Source organism: Amphibalanus amphitrite, unplaced genomic scaffold, assembly GCF_019059575.1.
Source record: "Amphibalanus amphitrite isolate SeventyFive unplaced genomic scaffold, NRLGWU_Aamphi_draft 000207F_arrow, whole genome shotgun sequence".
Taxonomy (NCBI): domain Eukaryota; kingdom Metazoa; phylum Arthropoda; class Thecostraca; order Balanomorpha; family Balanidae; genus Amphibalanus; species Amphibalanus amphitrite.
Window position 1 is genome coordinate 547,001 of NW_024881702.1, and position 17,334 is coordinate 564,334.

The following is a 17,334-nucleotide window of genomic DNA, read 5'->3' on the forward strand; positions in this document are numbered from 1 at the left end:
ATAGAAAGTTTCGTCGTGATCCGCCACGTTTTGCTTGAGTTAGTATGCGAAAAGTCGAGGACAGAAGTCTGTGCAACCCCCTCCCCCTTTAAAAGTGCTAGGACTAACAAAGTGCAAAGGTCAAGCCCGAAATCCCTTTTGGTGATTGGGCTAGACATGAACAAATATCTACTTCTAAAACGATTGTAGTTTCGTTCTACTTTTTTAACGCTTCCACGCCCACGATGCATTGCTAGCCGAAAACGCTTCAGTGCTAAGTCCGTGGGGAGGGGGCGGGGGAGGGATGGGGTCAAGCAGGAGAGCCAACCATGTTGTCAGGGATCATACACCCTAAGCCTAACCATTTGAAGGTGAAATAAAATTAGTTAAGGTAGCGGAGGATGCGATATAAATAAATTCGTGCTAGGATCGATATAAACCCCACAGTGCAGAGGCTAAATTGTAAACAAGCAAAAATGCCGACACTTTTTATTTTGACCTGACCTGTGACGTCATCGGTGACATTGAGGTGAATGAAAATAGGTTTTGCTGGACAGTTTTTCGAGGGCTATCAGACGCCGTTTGATTTTTGACGATCGGCCCAGTAGTTTCGGAGATAGGAGGGGGTTCTGGAGAGCCCCCCCCCCCCCCCCCACAGTCACTCGCGTTATGGAAAATACCCCAGTCATGCGCGGGTTAACATAAGTTTTGAGTTGAGGTAGCCCAATTGGGGTCCCTGGCTTGCAATTACCGGTTTGGGCACTCACAACATCGAGAAATGCTTTAATTCCGAGATATTTTATTTCAAAGTCAGCAGTTTTCGAATTATAAGGGGCTTAAGGAATTTGAATACATACCCCTTAGAATTTGTGACGTCAGCGCAGATCTAGCGATTTTTAAACCTTATACTCGTGGTGGCATCCACTATATCCAGACACGAACCCAGGAATTTGCTCTGTAGGGGAGAGTGGGGCAAAGCGGCCACCCTAACGCTTCTCACGATGCCAACGCTTGATTTTTAAACTTGGAAAGATTCTTTCTATACCAATGTGATCCCTATTAAGTTGCCTTTTATTTCAACTGCGTTTTATTTCCAAAGGTGTTAACATATGAAAGATATTGACAAAACTTTAAACCTATGCATATTGGCCACTTTGCCCCATACCCTGGGGCAAAGCGGCCACCGGCGTCTTCTCAAGTCCCGATATGAGAAACAAAATAGTTGCCTCGTGTACGACTAGGGTATTTGATGGTGACAAGGTTAAGCGAGGATGGATGTTTACTTTATCATCTTCCACCTGTAGGTAAACAAAGAAAGGATTTTTATGAAAATAAACATTTAGTTGCATTATTTGATAACTCATGCAACTGAAAAGTGGCCAAGATGGATGCATGACGACACATTTGAATATAAATAATATTTTTTATCCAGATGGAAGCCACTTATGGCCAATTGGGGGGTGGCCACTTTGCCCCGGCCACTTTGCCCCGCGCATACCGTCCGAGACAAAAATATTCCAGCTTAGCTATTAGTGGGGTAAAAAAACATTAAAATTGGTAGAATACATGTACGATAACCATGCAATGCATGGACAAGAACGCTTATAAAAATTCCAAACGGTTATGGAATAACATAACATTTAAAAATTGTAAACATTGCAGGTAACCTGGCAAGAAATGCTTTTCCGTGTTTCACAGAAAAATGGTGATGGGCCTGAAACCCCGGTCTGGCTCATTCGAACGACCGTGAAGAGAAGTATAATTGGAAACCATAAATTGGAACTGACGACAGCTATGAAGGGCTAAAACTATGGGTGGCCGCTTTGCCCCGGGTGGCCGCTTTGCCCCACTCTCCCCTACATAGTACATACCCACGGCTGTCCCCGCTCTGTACACACCCACGGCTGTCCCATCTCGGTACACACCCACGGCTGTCCCATCTCGGTACACACCCACGGCTGTCCCCGCTCTGTATACACCCACGGCTGTCCCATCTCCGTACACACCCACGGCTGTCCCCGCTCTGTATACACCCACGGCTGTCCCATCTCGGTACACACCCACGGCTGTCCCATCTCGGTAAATACATACCTGCGCCCACGGCTGTCCGATTTCGAGCATGTCTCCGAGGCGGACCAGAAACGTGATGCCGACCCTGTGGTCCACGGAGTCGCCGGCCTGCTTTCTGCCGGCTCCCAACGCGGCACACACGCGGGCCACCGCCAGCGCGTCCACGGCGTGCACGAAGCCTGTGAGCGTACGGTCGGACGGACGGTCACCGGACTGACGGATGGACGGTCACTGGGCCCCCGCCGTGCAGGTGGGTCTCCTACTACACGGCGGCCGAGCGCCACAGTGAGTGGAAAACAAAGCATTTGAACAAAAACTATCGGATTTCCTGGCAAAATGAGGTGTTGGCGGCCGGCCGGCGTTCGGAGCGCCAGTCAGCGCTGTCTGAGTTAGGTATCCAGTGCTGAGGCACCGACCACGCTGTCTGCAGGGCCGCCGTCGCTCCGCTCAGAGCCGGCGCCAGGGCTCACCTGCGTCCGTGGCACACACGTCCTCGATGGCCGGCGCGCGCGGCAGCACCGTCCACTCGTCTCCGTGACAGAGCTGGTGCGCGTCCGGCTCGCTGACACCCTGGCACACCAGCATCTGTCGGAACTTGTCCAGCGCCGAGCCGTCGGCCAGCGCGCGCGCCACCAGCTGGGCGCCGTGCTGGGCCGAGCCGCGGCCGGCCAGCTGCACCAGCTGGCCGCCCAGCGCCGTGACCAGCTCGCGCAGGTCGGCGGCGCCGCGGCCGCGCAGGCAGCGCACCGCCTCGGCCACCTCCAGCGCGTTGCCGACCGTCTGGCCGATGGGCGACTCCATGCTAGTGATGAGCGCCGCCGTGCTGATCCCCATCCCGTTCGCTGTGTCCACCTGTCGAGAACGGGCCACTGCGGTACACCACCGGTACTGCACTGGGTGTACTGCAGTGTTACTCCACTGTACACCAACAGCAACGCACAGAACACCAACAGTACTGCTCTGTGGGGTGAAGCGGTACTGATCTGTGGAGTGAGGCGGTGAAAGGTCCCTGCTATTCTGCTCTGTGTCAGTGTGGTGGAGCGGTGATGCTCTGTGGGGTGGATGGAGGTCCCGGCGGTACTCTGCTATATGGTCCCAGAGGTACTAGGTAGGTACTAGGTATGTTCTCTGCTGTGAGCCCCGGCAGTCGGGCATACTCACCAGCCCCGGCAGTCGGGCATACTCACCAGTCCCGGCAGTCGGGCATACTCACCAGCCCCGGCAGTCGGGCATACTCACCAGTCCCGGCAGTCGGGCATACTCACCAGCCCCGGCAGTCGGGCATACTCACCAGCCCCGGCAGTCGGGCATACTCACCAGCCCCGGCAGTCGGGCATACTCCCCAGCCCCGGCAGTCGGGCATACTCACCAGCCCCGGCAGTCGGGTATACTCACCAGCATCCTGGCGATCTCGGCGGCGTGCCTGGCGTCCCGCTGGAACGCCCCGGCGCCGTACTTGACGTCCAGCACGAGCGCCTGCAGACCCTCGGCGGCCTTCTTGCTAACGATGGACGCTGCAGGGTCCGGGTAGGGTCAAGCTCATGATAGCGACCAAGAAGGTTGTACGTCCGGTTGCCGTTTTATACGAGCACCAGCTTTTTTAGAGCCGGGTCGCACTAACTGGCATCCATAGACGCTGCCGTTGTGGACAGACTTCGGTAGAAGATGGCCATATGGCCGGGAGCGAATGGGTTCACGGGGTGCAGACATTGCACATGTGACCTTCTACGTGTAGTGTAGCATGTAGGTACGCCGTATCCTGATTTAAACGAGGACAAAACATGGCCCGGTTCATGGGCATGTCCCCAGTGCCAGTGGTACAGCCCAGCATGATTGGTGTTGGATTCGGCAAATGAGCATCATTGATCTAACATTAGCTTCAGCAGACGACTCGCGTCAGAACATAAACACCCGCAAAGGCGTCCTCTTTTTCAGCCAAGCAAGCAGACAGTAGCGGCGGAACACTTTAATTAACCCTCGCATGTGTGCGGCGTTTGCCAGCTTCTAATGTGTAGGGGGGGGGTCGGTTGGACCCCCCCCTTGCCGTTTGGCCCCTGATCGAGCTAGAGCTTCGCGGAAAAAACGAGCGTGTTGCCCGTGACGAGAGGAAGCCGATGATACCCAATTTTAAGGTCCTAGGTCATTGGTTGACCTTCCAGGTCAGGTCAATGACCCAAAGTCGGGAAAATCGGGACCTGTTAGAAAGTCGTAAAGTGTGGCTGCTAAGGGGTTTTTCGGGGTGCTGATCACGAATATCGTGTTAGTTTTTATCACAGATGATGTCTTGAAGCATTTAGACCAGGTCGGGTCAGGTCAGGTCAGGTCAACCAGTAGGCGTCGTGACGGGTATTCGTAGTACGTGTCAACCGCCTCTGACAGCTTCGTAACATGTTACGAAGTCACCAAAACTACTTCGTAAATGTTCAAATGGTTGCTAAATTCGAATTCAGCTCCAAAAACTAGCCTAGAAACATGTAAAACTCGAAAAAGTGACCCGAGGTCACCCGAGGTCACCAAAGGTCAATGACCTGACCTGACCTTCAGGTGACCTTGACACACACGGGAGTAACATCAAATCACATGTTTGAACGTTTGAAACCACGAAAAGCTTGCAAACACGCGGCTAGTGCGAGCCGACATACGCGAAATCGCGATTCCGGCCAAACATGGTCTCGGAAAAGAGGTCACAGGTCAAAGGTCATTTGGGTCAGGGTCATGAAATTTTCAGGGTAGGTGTCAAATTGATCAATGCGAGGGTACTGAAAGTTTTGTCGCGATCGGCCGCTTTTTACGCGAGTTATTCGCGAAAAACCATGGGGGGGGGTCCATCCGACCCCCCCCCTACACATGCGAGGGTTAAGGGGGGGGGGGGCGGGTGCACTGTCGACTTTTGGTCCCATTCTTTCCATGCATGCAACGCCCATAGGGCTAATGTTAAAATGGCAAAATCAAGGGGGCACGGTGCCCCGGTGCCCCCCCCCCCCCCCCCCGTTCCGCCGCCTATAGAGTCTGACTCTTGCCACTCCCCGCCGAGTCTGACTCTCACCAGACCTCCCTACTCCCCGCCAAATCCGACTCACACCAGACCTCCCCACTCCCCGCCAAATCCGACTCACACCGGACTCCACGAAACAGAGTCTTACCAGACTCCCCGCAGGTCTCCTCCCTGACAGAGTCTGTCGCTCACAGCGGTTATATAGCCCTGCTCACAGCACAGCACAGTACAGCACAGCACAGCACAGCACAGCACAGCACAGAACACACGCACACACACGCAGACTATCCCCCCTCCTCCCCCCCCCCCCCGGCTGGAACTCACAGCAGATGAGCGGTGCCGAGTCGACGGTGTGAGTCACATCGCGGCTGGCGTAGAGCACCCGGTCGGCCGGCACCAGCGTCTGGGTCTGGCCGACGATACAGCAGCCGACGCGCTCCAGACAGGCGCGCATCTGACCGGCCGTCTGACTGACGCTGAACCCTGCAGTGGCCAGCGGGGACCGCGGAACAGACCGGAGAACGGGCCGCGGAACAGACCGAAGAACGGGCCGGGGAACGGCGACTCCGTCAGTCCGGCGTCAGAAATGAGCCAACACTATCGAAAACACTCAGAATCGTCAGCAAACGTGCACTCCTTGCAACGTCCTTGCAAGGTGCAAGGCCTTTGTGTTCTCGGATAAAGGCTGACTGCTGATAAGCCAAAACTGAATAGCCAAAATAATGTTGATAGGTGGACAATATCGTCGTTCTCCAGCACTTTCACTCGTTGTACCCACCTTCTCCCGCAACCATCATCTCAAGCCAGGTCCTGAACCTGCCGCACGCACGCTTAACCCGCGCCCCGCTGGGGGGGGGGAGGGGGCAGAATCTGCCCCCCTCCCGTTTTTCGCCAATAACTTCTAAACGCGTTACGCCAGCGACGTCAAATTTTCAGTACCTTATAATACATCAATTTTAGACGTTTCCTGAAAATTGGAGCGAAATCCGTCGGAACTTTTTGAGAAAATGACGTTTTAGTGGCGTCATGTCCGCCATTTTCGCAAAAAAAATGGCAAAATTTCAAACGCCGCTAACATCTTCATCTTTAAAGGAACCAAGACGTAACAAAAAAGGTTATACGTGATTCTACTTTGTCTGTCAAATGGCAATCTCGGTTTTTTGAAACTTTTAGATTTTGGCCCAATTTTTTTCTAAAAAAAACTGATTTTTGGGGGAAAATAATTATAAAATCCAAAATTTTGATAGTATCAAAAAACCGGAATAAATGTCAGAGAAGTGGTCTATGTGCACCTACATACCAATTTTTAGAAGAATCCGTTCAAAAATGTGGGAGTTATTCAAAATTGTATGACGTCATGACACACAAAATTTTTGAAAATGATTTTTTTGGAAGTGTTAGACCTCGTACGGAAACAAAAATAGCACCATTCGATTCGATTGGCCGTGAAAAACTGCATCAGATAGACACCTTTTTAGGCCTTAACCCGCGCCCCACTGGGGGGGCTATTCATAGCCCCCCCCCCCTCCCGTTTTTCTGCAATAACTTCCAAACCGCTCGACGTGTTGACGCCAAACTTTCAGTACCTTCGGCTGCATCAATTTGATACCTTATCTTATGACCTAGGACCTTAAAAGAAGGTATCATTGGCTTCCTCTCATCACGGGCAGCACGCTCGTTTTTTCCGCGAAGCTCTAGCTCGATCAGGGGCGAAACGGCAAGGGGGGTCCAACGGACCACCCCCCATACGTTCGCGGCTGGAAAAACACCAATACGGGCGAGGGTTAAAAGTACCGCGCAAAGTAACGGTGGATCCATCCAGCCTGACCGAGGAAGGGCCTGCTAAATTTGAGTCACCGAAGCAATTGACATCTTCGTCCATCCCCCAGCTCAATTGGTTCGGTGACTTTCAAATTATAGCATTCCTCGGTCAGGCTTGATGCCAACTTTCAGCGCAGTCGGCCGAGTAGTTACCAAGATATTGCAATTGTTACAAAACCGACACCTCTTCGTTTTGCACGTAGCACGTGCATAAGGGGTCACCCACATGCATCGGGAATAATCCAATACTTGGTAGAAGGAATGAAGCTACCCTACAAAAATAACCGCAAGTAAATCGGTCAAGTAGTTGCTGAGATATAAGCCTCGCAAAAGCGTGACCACGACCGGCCGGCCGCTCATACTCAGAAATTTCCGTTAATCTACAAAAGAATTCGCTCGCTCCGTAATCAAGACGGTAAGTTAGAGCCCGGAGGAGACGCAGTTGCACTCCCTCCGCGGCAGTTACACCCTCCCCACCCCCCACAACTAAGTAAAAAAGACATGCCCCGTACCTACTGTAGCCTTGCCTTCTGACATTTTCACCGTCATCGTCTTTTTGCGTCCCCAGAAGTCCCACCCAGCGCATCTCTCTAAATTTCATACGGTCCTCCGAGTGCCCCCATGTCTTTTCTAGGCCAATTATCACATATATCAACATGGCACCCAAGACAATCATCATAATGGTTCAACATTGGCAAAAGAAGCGAAAACCGAAAGCGTATTACTTAATTCAACATAAGATTGCTTGTTTGAAAATGATGGCACAGTGTTATAATGTGGCCTACCAATGTAAAAAAAAATAACGCAACTTCGATGAAATTCTTTGCTCATTATTTGCATTCATTCAACTTGGAGATATAGGCCTCCAGGCTCCAGCCTCCAAAGTTCGATAAGTTTTTTGGGCCACCCGGTGCGTTTTCTTTAAAGGGACACTCCCACCTTAACATTAGTTTTGAGTTGAGATAGCCAAATTGGTGGCCATGGCCTGCAAATACCGGTTTGGGCACTCACAACATCGAAAAATGCCTTAATTCGAAGATATGGAATTTCAAACTTGCAGTTTTTGGATTCTAAGGGGCTAATGCATTGGAATGCCCCCTTAGAATTTGTGACGTCAGCGGAGATCTAACGATTTTTAAATCTTAGACTAAAACCATCGTTAACACGTGGTGGTATACGCTGCTTTGCGCGCAACGTCTGCCGCACTTTAAGGCTGCCAAATTATTGCTTCCAAATAAAGTCGCTAGTAACAGGGGAGATCCCAAAAAGTAAACAAAAGTAAAAGCCTAATATCTTGAAAACCAGTGAATATTTTTCGGTGAAATTTGGTAGATATTCGTTTTCGCTCTTTCTGAACTAAGGGACATCACTTTCATGCCAATTCATTAACTTTTTTGAAGGTGGGAGGGTCCCTTTAACGATCATGTCGGTGCAGTGGGCCGTGAATCTGACTGCTGTCCCGTGGCGTACCTGGAATGGCCTCCAGTTTGTCGAGCGTTCCGCCGGTGTGGCCCAGGCCGCGGCCGGACACCATGGGCACTTTGAAGCCGAGCGCGGCCAGCGCCGGCGCCAGCGGCAGCGACACCTTGTCGCCGACGCCACCGGTGCTGTGTTTGTCGACCACGGTCCAGTCGTCGGGCCAGCGGAGCACTTCGCCCGACCGGGTCATGGCCGCCGTCAGCTGGGTCACCTCGCGCTGCACCATGCCGCGGGTGTAGATGGCCATCAGCAGAGCGCCTGCCGACGACACACGCACACGCACACACACACACACGCACACACAAAACGAAATATGTGTGAAAGAGAAAATCAGTCCTGAAAGTTTCACAATGATAGATGCTATTCGAATTAATCTCATTCAAGGAAAACGACATTTTTCAAATGATTTTTTTTTTCATTTTCACGGGGCAGTTTGCTCAGATGCTCTTTGATCCTCTGCCGTTCACTGTTCACTGTTGGCGTTTTTAATCCGGTGGCCATGAGTAAATACTGGCCGGCCGTGAACCGCTACTATAATGCTTCCACTGGTAATAGTCTGGACATATTGGTGAGGACCGGGCAATTATAATGATACAACCAATACCTATATAGCCTCAAAAGCGCTAGGTAGGTACCTATTTACACTATTTTTATTTCGTCACCTTGCCGTCGCACAGGAGTGCTGATCGACAACTCCGCTTCGGTTCCTGTTTTGTTTAGATACGAGCCCTGGGTCGCTTCACTTCCGTTAAGTTGTTTGGGCCATGTGTCAGCTTTGACATTCCTGTGTAGTAATCCAAACATCTAGACTCCCGGAAAAACGTACTCAGCTGGCCAGTCCAGCGAATTCACAAGGCCAAGCATTTCTTCGGGTACGAAAATGTGCTGTAGGTACCACATGCATTCCAACGTATAGTATAGTCACGGACTTATAAATAAACCTATAAACATAAAAAGTTTATTTATACGTCCGTGAGTAAAGTTCGTTTTTTCACAGGGGAGCACTGCCGCTTCAACCCTATTGGCCGTAGTGTCTAACGGTGGCGGCCATATTGCGCAGACCAAGAACCGGCTGCCGCCTGTGTTGAGGAATAGGGAATTCGGGACCTCGATTTACGTTTGCGGCCGCCGTATCCGTTACGATCAAGTTACGTGGATACGGAGCCCGGCACCTTGCGCAGAATTGAGTGGGGAACACGATCGTATCTTCAGAATTCCTCAAATTCACTCGCCGGACCTACATTTGCCCCGGCCGAGGGGGTTGATTGAACCTACATCGCTAATGCGCCGCTAATTAAACTAGAATTAAGCGGTAAAGTGGTCGTATGCGGCAAAGTATAACGCAGAGTGACTGGTAGAAACCCGCTTTAAAGGTCTCAGGTCAACCGGTGACCTCTGAGGTCAGGTCAAGTGATCTAAGGCACGGGTTCGGTTTTTGGTAAATAACTTCGCCAAAAATGGCCGTAGAGCCGCGATTTTGCCATCATCGTGCTCAGCTAGCTCAGGCGCATCGAGTGATATACTTTTTGTTCGGGTCAGGTCAACTTAGGGTGTTGACCTCAGGTCAAGGTCAGGTCAGCACCCACAGGTCACGAAATTGGTCGAAAGAGGTCATGTCGCATATCATTCGATTCGGCAGGTCTTCCTGAGTCCATTGGTGGCTTTCCCGACTCGCTAGCTCAATTTGATCGAGAGTTATTGAAGAAAAATTGTGACCCTTGTGACGTCACAAATGACGTCACGCAAGGGCAACAATGCAAATATGAAGCATAGAACCTTGCAAGGAGTGCATGAAATCATGATTCTATTTGCTTGAGATAGTTTCAGATCATTCTCGGCGCCAAAATAGCAATTTTCATATTTCCCCATTGACTTATAAGCGTTTAACGTATTAGTTCCTTGTAGAGCAGCTGAGGATTTTTTAGGATTTCATCGGCGGCACCGTTGGACACCATCTGGCGCCGATGCGCCTTCCACATTTCTTATCGGGGTTACATGAGCACAGTAAATACGTATTTAGCCGCTAATTCGAATTAGGAACGCATTACCGACTCATGTAGCCACCTGCTAGTACGAATCGGCGATCCGATCCGCGGTTACATGAGCAAAGCAAATACGTATCACGATCGGATTCACCGCTAATGCGAATCAGGAGCGTACTACCGACTCATGTATCCACCTGCTAATACGAATCGGCGGTCCGAACAAAATCCGCAGGGAAAGAGGCTTAGAAGCGAATAGGACCAAGATACGCATTACAGGAACTATTTCTTTCCAAAAAGAAACATTAAAATGCAAAATAATAGGTATTTTTTTTCATTTGCTTCTTTTGAAATAATAATTAAAAAAACTATGTCGGTATTTTGTCAAGTTTTCAAAAATAAATATAGTGAAAACCAAAAAGAAAATATCAAAGTACTTTCAGTTGAAACATTTTTCTGACAGCACTACAGACGAATCAAGAGAGGCAAGTGCTCAATGAGTCAAAGCAAGACAACTTTATGTTTAACTTTTTTGTTAAGTTAATTGAGAATGTTTTGAGCAGATTAAACGCAAAAAAGGCATAAGATATTAAGTTTTTAATTCAGTCACCTCTATTGCTACGGAAGTGCGCCACATTTGTATGCTATTCCGTTTGTAATGCGCATAGGGCCGAGAGCCAAACTAGATCCGTTTGACGTCACTGATACGAATTTGCTCATGTAGTCGGTGCACTGAATGCGTTCTTGGGGAGCTGATGCGAATTAGCGTAGTGCGTATTTGGAACGGATCGCTCATGTAACCGAGGCACACGATTCGGGCCGTATTTCACAAGAACTATTCTTTGCTTACTGGAAGCGTCAAAATGCAGAATACTAAGCATTTTTTATTGGCTGCCTCGTAGAAAATAGCAAAAAAAAATGTTGGTATTTTGGTTTAGTCTTTGCATGTGAAATAAAATGAATGAAATATTTTGATAGATATTTTTTTCTGACCACCCTGCTTTCGCTGCATGGCGAATCAGTGCCCACTGACTTAAAACAAGAAAACTTTGTTTTCATTTTTTGATTTCATGTTAATTTCAAATGTTTTTGAGCCTATCAAATGATATAAGTATTTAAAATTTAGTTCAGTCGTCCCGGTAAATGCCGCAACTGCGCCATGACTGTACGCTAATCCTATTCCGTTTGTGATACGAATTACCGGCCGTCGAGGAGTCAGCCCGGGTGAGCCAACAAGATCCGTTTGACGTAGATAAAACAAATTAGTCTCATGTAACCGGTGCCGTAGATACGTTTGTGGGGAGCTGATGCGCATTAGCGTAGTGCGTATTTGGAACGGATCGCTCATGTAACCCCGGTAATAGAGTTCAGTTTTTTTTTCAAAAGGACTCTGGCTCCAAGTATGTTTTTCGAAAAAGCACGCGTTTCAGCGAGCAAAACGAGCAAAAACTGAACCAGAGAAAGTCTAACGTCGCCTAATTTTAACATGTGAATTATTCCCAATAATTTCCATACGTGCGTTTTGGAACCAGATATGAGAACAGTGATGACGTCATGCTGTCGAACTTGTATTGCAATGTAACGTATAACTACCATGGACGAATCCGCTTACTCGATTATAACCTCGGGAACAGTGAAAAACGAAGTTTCCCCCAAATTCGTCGAAACTTTGTCCTATCTTACGGACATTGGGTCACGGACGTATAAACTGGACTGACAATCCCAATGCACCTCCTATGGAAGATAGTGAAGCCGACAAGGCGCCATTTAACGTTGCCAAAAAAAAACGTGCCGTGAAAGGTCATCGAGCCAATACAATTGGAATTGCGTCTAAACGGATGATCGGATCGAGATGCTGGTGGTACCGTTCGACGTGTAATGCCGGCAGGTGATGATACATGCCACATGTCACCCGGTTTCACGAGGCGCGTGTTACGTGCCGTCGTGCCGACAAACTCAGGAAGGGCAAAAATCTTTCCGCGACGTTTCAAATCAAACGGAGGGCGGCACAGGTGCCAAACTCACAGGTCACATGTCCCGGTGTTTGACCACTAACATATGGTATGCCAGGTACCGGGGGGTGCGAAATGCACGTGCTAGGGGCGAAAACCATGTTTTTAGGAGGCATCCTCCGATTCCGGAAATCCTCGACCTAGGCACACCAAATTCGGCACACTGACACTACTGGACAAGCGTTTTAAGGTGCTGTGCAAATAGGTGTGCTGAGGTGCACGGTGTGCGACGTGCGTGCTGTGCGCGTGCAATCCTTTTAATGTTGCACCTCGTGTCACGTATGCGGGTAGAACGGGTAGCGCTGGCATGTTCAAGGAGTCAAATTTACACAGGCCACACAGAATCCTCGTACATTGCAGCAACGTCATTGAGTATCAGGGGTAGCCAGTAACAGTTGGTAGCATTAGGCCAAATGGGCGCTCAAAAACTACTACCTACCCCATAGGGTTTCCATGTTAAATCGACCTTTTTCAAGCGAGCCCCATACGTAAGCTAATTACGGAGCGAGCGAAGCGAGCGTAGTCTTTCCTTAGATTAACGGAAATTTCTGAGTATGAGCGGCCGGCCGGCCGTGCGGACGCTTTTGCGAGGCTTATATCTCAGCAACCACTTGACCGATTTACACGCGGTAATTTTTGTAGGGTAGCTTCATTCCTTCTACCAAGTATTGGACTATCCCCGATGCATGTGGGTGACTCCGGCCCTTATGCACGTGCCACGTGCAAAACGAAGAGGTGTCAGTTTTGTAATTGTTGCAATATCTCGGTAACTACTTGGCCGATTGCGCTGGAAGTTGGCATGTAGGTAGGCACCCACTAGGCACTGCATATCCATGTGCCAGAGTTGGGGTGCTGCTGCACGTGCGCACGTGCAGGGGTCGTTTCCAGATCTCGAGAACGGCTGGACCGATGGCGCTCAAATTTGGTACACGGTTAGGGACCAGTTAGTAGGGTGCCGTGCACAAGTCAGTTGGGACCCATTTTGCACGTGCGCACGTGCAGGGTGCCGCTTCCAGATCTCGAGAACGGCTGGGCCGATTGTGCTCAAATTTGGCACATCGCTAGAGACCGGTTAGTAAGGTGCCGTGCACAAGTCAGTTGGAGGTACCCCTCGAAATTTCGCACGTGCAAGGCCCACCCTCTCGCTCGCTCCGTTACTCGCCCCAAAAGGCGTTATACTGGTAGATAAAGTGCCAATATTATTGTGGGGAAAGGTAGCCTCAAGCTTCCTCTACAACCTTTCTATCTAGCGTTTTTCGATGCGGAGGCCATAACAGGTCCAAAAAGCACTGGGCGCTGCCCGAGGTACCAAAAGCCCCTCTATGAGAGCACAAGTTCCTGCGCATGCGCAGTGCGCACATTGCCTCAACCCTGTACTAGCGTAAATTAGTGATACTGCTCAGTGCTCACGGACTCGCTCAGCCAATCAGCATCCACGATTACATTCATAGATGTCGCTAGCATCACGTAAATGCTGCTTGCGAACACGGGTGGAGAATGTTTGAAAAAGTTACCCCGGCCGGCGACCGAAAGTCAGAAAGACGATGATGGTCAAATATTTGTCAACGGTTATCAACAAACCCCTATTCTGTGGCATAGAATAATGGATGTCTGCCGTTTGTACGTTTTTAGGGAAAACTGCTGCACGCAGGTGCGGAAGATTTCGTAATTGTAACTACAATTTTGCAACACTCCTTAAAATTTCGGACGCATGTCACCTAGTGATAGGTCAGGTCATCAGGTCAAATTTGCTGGATGGTCGTGCTAAAAATGCCATCATGCCCTTTGCAAAGCTTATTCCGTGGAAGTTGCAACCTTCCCACACAAAACAAAATGTCAAATATGACCGTTTTGACCCTCTTATTGATTTGAGCTCGCACCTGAAATATTATTCGCGACCGAGCCTTAAACGAGTAATCGAATGTTTTGATTGCAGTGTTTAAGCTCCGTTATGTTCATGAAGTGTGAGAAAAGTTGTCGGAGAACGCTAAAATCAGAAAAATTTGTCTTTTGATGTTCTATGGTGATTTTATAATTGAGCTTGCCTAAAACATGACCAGATTTCTCTGATCACGTTTGTCGCTCTTTCAAACGTCGTTCCGCTTCTCGCCTCGTAGCCCAGTAGCCGAGTTAAAAGAAGCGTGAAAAGCCCACCTCTCGAGTCTCGACTCAACGTGTTACGATAGGGCCACCACCCTGGCGCGGGTTAAGTTGGGGGAGCCTTGAGACCCAGCAGCTCGCCCTTCTATCTCACTGATATTACCCTCGTCCTCGTCCTGTCTTGTGATGTTATTAGGTACAGTGCCATCTTACGATAACGGCCCTTAAATATGATTTACTTCTGTTTGATGAAACATGTCGGGCTCCGCGATGAAAAGACTTAAAAACATAGAAGCTCCAAAATGAAAATAAAGTACATTTTCAAGAACTTTTCAAGGTAGATAAGAATAATGAGAGACGCTTTTATAGATGGCAGTTTTTTCGTATGGAGACAGCTTTTAGGATTTACAAAAGTGGAAAAAGTTACCCCGGCCGCGCCGGGGTCGGCTGAAAGTTACCCCGGCCACGGCCGGGGTGGCCGGGGCAGGTTCTCCACCCATGCTTGCGAACACACTTCAAGAATGAAACAGCTGCACCATTCTGCCTTCCATTGATTCCTTCCATCTTAGTATCAACTATACGCTTTTCAACTAACTTAAGACTAAGTTTTAAACTATGGTTAGTATGTTATTTCTGGTACATATAATTGAAAAATAACTGCTTTATGAATTTGGCTTGACTCTTCAGAATGGAATACTCTGTTTTTTTTTCGATATACAAAAAAAATATATCACCTACCCTGTAACTTGTCCAGGTAAAATGGGCGCTTTCCGCGTCGTTGGTGTACCCGTTGTTCTTACAGGGGTAGCCAGTAACAGTTGGTAGCATTAGGCCAAATTGGCGCTCAAAAACTACTACCCCATAAGGTTTCCATGTTATATCGACATTTTTCAAGCGCGCCTCACACGTAAGCTAAAAGATAAAGTGCCAATATTATTGTGAGAAAGGTAGCCTCAAGCTTCCTCTACAACCTTTTTATCTAGCATTTTTCGATGCGGAGGCCATAACAGGTCCAAAAAGCATTGGGCGCTGCCCGAGGTACCAAAAGCCCCTCCATGAGAGCATAAGTTCCTCCGCATGCGCACATTGCCTCAACCCTGTACTGGCGTACATTAGTGATACTGCTAACGGACTCGGTCAGCCAATGAGCGTCGCATTTTAAGAATGAAACAGCTGCGCCATTTCCGCCTTCCATTGATTCCTTCCATCTTAGAATCAACTATACGCTTTCCAACTAACTTTAGACTAAGTTTTAAAATATGGTTAGTATGTTATTTCTGGTACATATAATTTAAAAATAACTGCTTTATGAATTTGGCTTTACTCGTCAGAATAGAATACTCTATTTTTCCCATATTCAAAAAATATATCACCTACCATGTAACTCATCTAGGTAAAATGGGCGCTTCCTGCGTCGTTGGTGTACCCGTTGTTCTATATACCCTGGTTCTATATATCCTGATTGAGTATATCCATCTCCTGGTGGAGCCCAAAAGTGCATTCTGCGCGTGCAAAAAAAAATTACCCGCTCCGGGCGGTGGGGATGATAGGGACACCCCATGTGGATTTATGTAAATATCTCAAAAACGGCGTTGCGGAGCGCCGCCGCTTTCGGCACACCTTTTTATACATCTTTTCCACACATGCTGCACAACTTTCAGACCCAGGTCACTCAGGGTCAGGTCACCAGGTGACGTGAGGTGAAGTGGCCTTGCCATAGAAAAAGTGGTTTCTTTGATTGGTTGGTTTCTGATGGTTTCTTTGCGTTTCGTGTATGATTGGTTTGATAAATGATTGGTTTCTTTTTGCGTGCTTTTCGTGTATGCGACGACGAATATTTACAAGATGAGATCGAGCATATCTACTCTTCGTTTATGAGGCTCAAGTACCCAAAAGGATTTTTGATCAAACAAAAAGAAACAGCCAAGAAGATAAGGAACAGGTCTCAGAGGGAAGCGAGGCCAAAGTTGAAAAGATGGATAACGATTCCGAACTCGAAAGAAGCCAATGAAATATCACGAACTCTACAGAAGGGAGGTGTGAACGTAGCGATCCGTTCTGGAAAGAAGATAGGCGAAATGATCGAACGACGTAAAACGAAACATGGTTCCGAAGCGAATGCGAAAAGTGTTGTGTATGAAATTCCATGTAAGGAGTGTGGACAAAGTTACGTAGGGGAAACAGGGAGGGGGTATATGTAAGGTTAAAGGAACACAAGAATGACGTCAGGTTCCATCGCACATCGAATGCGATCGTACTTCACATTGAAAAGTGTAACCATCTGCCTGACTGGGATGGAACCCATATTTTAGAAAAGAACATGACCAAACGAAAACGCAAAATCATCGAAGCCGCTCATATTATCTCACGCGAAACATTTAATACTAGGAGTGGATTCATTCCTTTAGCGTCTGGTGCTGTTCGTCTAGTAATAGGTAGTCCCTGAACTGTATCCCGTGCGATGAAGTCAATTTACCTTTTGAAATATTTGAAAACATTCCTTCATTTTAGCACGCACAGTGATCAAGGTATTTGTTACCGAAAGCTCTGTTTTTAATCGTGTATTTGAATATATTGTTGTTTTTTATAGACCAGTATAGCGCCTTTTGGGGCGACTAACGGAGCGAGCGAGAGGGTGAGCCTTGCACGTGCGAAATTTCGAGGGGGTACCTCCAACTGACTTGTGCACGGCACCCTACTAACCGGTCTCTAGCGATGTGCCAAATTTGAGCACAATCGGCCCAGCCGTTCTCGAGATCTGGAAGCGGCACCCTGCACGTGCGCACGTGCAGCATGGGTCCCAACTGACTTGTGCACGGCACCCTACTAACTGGTCCCTAACCGTGTACCAAATTTGGACGCCATCGGTCCAGCCGTTCTCGAGATCTGGAAACGC

The 17,334-nt window shown here is 48.7% G+C and overlaps 1 protein-coding gene across 3 annotated transcripts in view; it reads right to left on the reverse strand.

Moving 5' to 3' along the window:
* Positions 1 to 17,334, reverse strand: part of LOC122385079 (thymidine phosphorylase-like) — a 33,706-nt gene that overhangs the window by 11,317 nt on the left and 5,055 nt on the right. For all 3 annotated transcript variants that reach the window (XR_006257148.1, XR_006257147.1, XM_043373080.1), the window contains exons 2-6: positions 8,336 to 8,602; positions 5,369 to 5,527; positions 3,445 to 3,563; positions 2,520 to 2,901; positions 2,071 to 2,228 (exon numbers count right to left, since the gene is read on the reverse strand). Coding sequence is in view for 1 of the 3 variants with exons in the window: in XM_043373080.1 (XP_043229015.1) it covers positions 2,071 to 2,228; positions 2,520 to 2,901; positions 3,445 to 3,563; positions 5,369 to 5,527; positions 8,336 to 8,602 (1,085 nt within the window). In the remaining 2 variants the exon portion in view is untranslated. The remainder of the gene's footprint in view (positions 1 to 2,070; positions 2,229 to 2,519; positions 2,902 to 3,444; positions 3,564 to 5,368; positions 5,528 to 8,335; positions 8,603 to 17,334) is intronic.